Here is a 5309-nt window from a genome sequence, read left to right on the forward strand (position 1 = left end):
TATTTGTAATATTAGTTGGTTGGTTGATTGTGGATATAATTGTTAATATTAAAAATTATTACGCAATTATAATTGATTCATATATACTAAAATAAAAAAAAATAAAATCATCTGTACTCACAAACGATGGTTGGTGACACTGTGCCACTAATTTTTAAATATAACAATTGTACCCCTATGAAAAATGATACGACAGCTACTCTTTTATGTTTTTAACAAAAGTGAGTAAGAGACCCCGTCAGTTTAACACCACTATACTAACTTTTTTATTGTGTTGATAATACATTAATTTAATTTCCTATTTATTTACTTTTTTTGAAAATATAATTAATTAATTTTATATTTTATTTTTATTTATAATATATACTTTCAATTATATGCAAATAAAAATAACTTGTCGCTGCATCTAGTTAAATAAAATAAAATAAATTTACTTGGAATACACAGAAAATCCTGTAACGGTTCAGAGTCAGGGGTGTATGGGAGCTCCATGTTCGGAGTAACACAGAATCAGGTCACCTTATTAAAAAAAATAATAGCAATTGTGGTTCGTTATATATAACAATCCCGAAAAAGGAGTGTTATTTTGTCTTCCCCAACTTCGATGCAGCGAAAGACACACAACAGAATACTGTAAAAACTGCTTGCTTTTAGAGAGAGAGAGAGAGTGTAGAGCTAATCCCTCGCAGGCACCACGAGGAGAACAAGGCGGTGTCGGTTTCTGCTTGATCTGGTTGCTGTCGAGAATGAGACTGGTGTCCGAGGGTCCTGGAGGACTGGAATGTAGTGGTGGTGAAGGAGGAGAAGGCGGAGGCGGCGCGGTGGTGGTGGTGGGAGTGAAGCTGGACGCGCGGAGCAGAGAGTTGCTGACGTGGGCGTTGGTGAAGGTGGCGCAGTCCGGCGACCGCGTCATTGCTCTCCACGTCCTCGATCCCACCGCTGGTAAGAAGTGTCACACGCCGAAGCAAGCGAGCCGTGTGTTTTGGCTTGTGTTTGGTGGCTGACGGTGTTGTTATTCCTTCATTTTTTAATGTGGTATTGGTGTGCGTTGAAATTTGTACTATGAGAGATCTCGTAAGAGAGTAGGCGCAGGCGAACATTTACTATGAATTTGGGGAATTTCGAGTTGTTTTTGTTTTAGCTGTTTTAGAAATGTGAATAATTTTGTCTTCTCTCTTGGTTTCTGACTAATTGTTCTCTCCATTTTCTTTTAATTTTTGGGTGGATAGATAATTCGATCCTCCTTTCGCTAGTGAAGACTTTCGATTCAGTGCTGGCTGCTTATGAAGGCTTCTGTAACCTAAAACAGGTTTTAATGATATTCTTCCAAGTATTTCTCACAACATATGTTCGCTTGTTTTTAAATCGATTGTTGAATGAAAGGTTTTGAATCTAGAAGCTCATAAACTTTAGTGAGTTATGAACAAGATTTTGCAACAAGTGAAATCTCTTGTTTTTGTAAGAATTCCTCCTTTCCACCCTTTCTGTATCTCAGTTCCAGAACTTTCCGTTGATCTTCTTTTCCTTTTTAATAGTTAACTTTCTGTTGATCTTGATTAACTTTCCATTTTTCAGCGCCTTAGAGTTGATGCATTTAATAACTTGAGTCACTTATGAGGTTTGTCCTTTACTGTTTCTATCTATTTATTATTACTTTTCCAGTTTTCCTTTTTTTTCTTCCCCTCTTTTTCTCAGGTGGGGTGGCGGGAGAGGGAAATATACTTGTTGGTTCTACAACTCACCCCAATTCCTTACTTTTCAAGAGGCCTAAATTTCCTTCTCTATCTGGACATTTAGAGATTAGATCTTTCGTTTATCCTTGCTCTGTAATCTTTTGGTCCAAAGCATGAGGGCATTACAAATTCATTATTATAGCATTATATTCCTTTTATTTCCAGAACAAAACTCCCTGCTAAAATATAAATAATCTATAGGTGGATCTAAGATTAAAGGTTTGTAGAGGATCCTCAGTACGTAAAATCCTGTCCCGGGAGGCAAAATCATGTGGTGCAACAAGTGTGATAGTCGGAACTTCAGGAGTCCATCGCACAATCCGTTCCAGGATCACCGTTGCCAAGTATTGTGCCAAGAACCTCCAGAAGAATGTGTCAGTTGTATGTGTTGACAATGGTAAAATTCTTTTCCAAAGAAAATCAACTGCTTCCACTGACCCGGAGTTTGGAAGTCCTGATGCATCAGAATCAAAATTCCAAAAGAGGAAGTCTTTGTTGAAAAGCCCTTTGAGCCTACCATCACAGAGAGTTGTATCACCAAGCAGTGGAAGCGAGAACCTCTTGATGGCTCTGGTACCCATTAAAACCCAAGAAATGTCTGAATCTAAATCTGGATGGACACTACTTCGCAGGGTATTCTTACGTGGCCGAAGTGCATCTGAATCTTCTTCTACTAAGAAGTCGTCAGTAGTGCAATGGTTATTGAGAACACCAAGGCGACAGTCTGATGCAGCTATTTATCCTGATCAGAAACAGAGTATTGCATCCAATAGCGATGCCTGTTGTTTAGGTTTGGACGGAGAGAAGGGTGCTATTGTACTGTATCCAGATGACACTAACTCTGATGCTTATTCTAACAATAATTTCTTGGAAGAACTTAAAGATCTCGGAGAGAAATACTCAGCAACTTGCCAATTGTTTAGCTACCAAGAACTCTTGTTAGCAGCAAATAACTTTACACCTGGTTTGTTCTCTTAATTTTCCGTATTTATATAGTTCTCAACTCACTTCTGGATGTCTCATTAGTTACTCTTAAAAATATTTTCAGAAAATTTAATTGGAAGGGGGGGAAGCAGCCAGGTCTACAGAGGCTGTCTACCAGGAGGGAGGCAGATAGCTGTGAAAATTTTAAAGCCTTCAGAGGATGTAGTGAGACAATTTGTTTCAGAAATTGAAATCATAACATCTTTGCATCACAAAAACATAATATCTTTAATTGGCTTCAGTTTTGAGGAAGACCGATTAGTTTTGGTTTATAATCTTTTGTCCAGAGGATGCCTAGAAGAGAATCTCCATGGTACACATATCATGTTTCTACCCAATTTTATGTGGATCCACTAGCATTAGGATATGCCACCTAATCATTGTGCACTGGTTCAGGTACTCTGGGAACTGGAAATTTATTTGGTTGGGAAGAGAGGTATAAGGTTGCCTTGGGAGTTGCTGATGCACTCGACTGTTTACATAATAGAGCTGAACCAATTATTCATAGAGATGTAAAATCTTCAAATATCCTTCTTTCAGATGATTTTGACCCTCAGGTACCATGTGTTTATCCATTGCTTTCATTTCTGCTGTCCATCATCATTGACTTCATTTATGAGCACTACAAATCATGGTAAATTCTCATTTGACCTTACAGCTATCAGATTTCGGACTTGCTACCTGGGCTTCAAGCTGTTCACATCATATGGATACATCTGATGTTGCTGGAACATTTGGGTAAGTTCTATATTCTTAGTGCAATATCTAGACACTGCCAAATCCCTAGATAAGACTTTCTTTTTTGGTGGCAGCTACTTGGCTCCAGAGTATTTTATACACGGGAAACTGAATGAAAGAATTGATGTGTATGCATTTGGAGTTGTACTCCTTGAGCTTTTGTCAGGTAGAAAGCCAATTGATAACGGACACCCAAAGGGCCAGGAGAGCTTGGTAATGTGGGTGAGTACTAATTTCATGGGCGTGAATTTGACATTAGTTGGCTTTCAGTTATTTCAATTTGGAATTGTTTGACCTATGTTGAAACGTATGTTGTGTATATCAGGATTAGAATGGTTTTTCTGATATTTTGCTTACTACTTATCCAGCTGTAACTGTTAAATATTTTCAGGCGAAACACATTCTGAAAGAAGGAAAAACTTCAGAATTGCTAGATCCAAATTTGGTTAATGCTTGTGACCCTGATCAATTTGAGAGATTGGTCTTAGCTGCAACCCTTTGTATCAGAGATGCACCTCAATCACGTCCCGATATTAGCACTGTAAGCAATTTGTGCTACCTTAAACATCATAAAAGAATGTGGTAAAGCCAACTTAATAACTATATCTTTTCTGTGCTACCTACACCAGGTTCTCAAACTCCTTCGAGGAGATCCAGAAGTTGTTGATTGGGCTAGACAGGAAACTAATGCTTCGGAAGACATCAATGCTATCAACGGCGAACAATCTGCAGCAAACATCCAATCTTTCATTAATCTTGCTTTGCTTAATTTGGAAGACGATACCGCTTCTATTAGCAGCACTGAGCAGAACATCTCAGTGGAAGACTACTTGGGGGGCAGATGGAGCCGGACCTCAAGCTTCAATGAAATTTAGTTCTCACAGACTCTGTCCAGGCAACGAACTATTGCGGTGTGGCTCGAGGGTGTACATGCATTCACAAAGTGTCTGTTTGAGGATTGCAATCTTTCGTCCTCCTAGCTTCATTTTCAAGATTTTTGCTGGTGCGGCAAAAGTTGCTGCTGAATCATTGTAATTATCTCTTCAGAGGCAACTTTTGGATGATGACTGGAATGCAGGAGTCGGTTGACGTCTAATGCATGGGGTTAGTGTTCAATTGCAAGGAAATTATCTTTGGTTTCCCTGATTACATATCGAGCAAATGTTAATTCGGCTTCTTCCTCTCTTTAGCTGGTAGTTTATTTTGCATCAATTTCTTTATACTAGAACAACCGTAATTTTCATATTAATGGAGGTGGTGGTTTCTTGGTCTTTTCTTCACCTCATATCTTCTTCTGTGGACTCGAGAATATACCAAACCCCCATTGCGTCATCTTAGCCTTGGTTTCATGCTTCAAAGGCAAATCCAGTGATTAATCACATCAAGATTTGTGATCATTGAAAGTCGCAAAAAAATGTTGAGAAGCATGCATAAAAGTGAAATATGCTTTCTCTAAACTGCAGCTATGTTGCTTCTATTATAATTATTTGATTACAGTAACAACAGATTTTGACTCAAGCTCCATGTTTATCCTGTATGGAGCCACCCTCGTGTCAGTCAGCAACCTGTACTTTTTCATGCCCGATTCGGCCGGCGCATGGACTGAACTTAGCCAAAACCCATAGGCGGTAGTTCATGCAGGGCACTTTACATAGTATTTATTCCCTCGTGAAGCTTTCTACTTGCCTCGCACGGATTGGAAATGAAGTTGTCTTATTTCCTTTTAGACTTTTGTCAAGCAATAGCCGCCGTCTCGTTGCCTTTGCGTCTTTAATCCGATCCCTCGATCATTTGGATTCCTGCATATGCCTCCCACGGACGCCTTTATCCCAATTTGGGTGGTTTTACAACAGT

General features: G+C 39.0%; 1 protein-coding gene across 1 annotated transcript; it reads left to right on the forward strand.

The window, feature by feature from the left end:
• Window positions 577–4735, forward strand: LOC105172152 (proline-rich receptor-like protein kinase PERK10). Its single transcript, XM_011093498.2, has 9 exons — window positions 577–942; window positions 1230–1309; window positions 1935–2697; window positions 2782–3030; window positions 3114–3274; window positions 3376–3455; window positions 3530–3677; window positions 3847–3996; window positions 4085–4735. Exons 1-9 carry the CDS (start codon window positions 747–749, stop codon window positions 4328–4330), a joined length of 2073 nt encoding a protein of 690 aa, XP_011091800.1. The 5' UTR covers window positions 577–746; the 3' UTR covers window positions 4331–4735.

The sequence above is a fragment of the Sesamum indicum genome, linkage group LG10, assembly GCF_000512975.1.
Source record: "Sesamum indicum cultivar Zhongzhi No. 13 linkage group LG10, S_indicum_v1.0, whole genome shotgun sequence".
In the NCBI taxonomy this organism is placed as follows: Eukaryota; Viridiplantae; Streptophyta; class Magnoliopsida; order Lamiales; family Pedaliaceae; genus Sesamum; species Sesamum indicum.

Excerpts from the sequence above, each read along its gene's own strand:
- LOC105172152 (XM_011093498.2), top strand. The coding sequence starts at position 747 with ATGAGACTGGTGTCCGAGGGTCCTGGAGGACTGGAATGTAGTGGTGGT. Across the intron at positions 3,275-3,375 it reads CAGATGATTTTGACCCTCAG|CTATCAGATTTCGGACTTGC; the intron begins GTACCATGTGTT and ends TTGACCTTACAG. Across the intron at positions 3,456-3,529 it reads GATGTTGCTGGAACATTTGG|CTACTTGGCTCCAGAGTATT; the intron begins GTAAGTTCTATA and ends TTTTGGTGGCAG.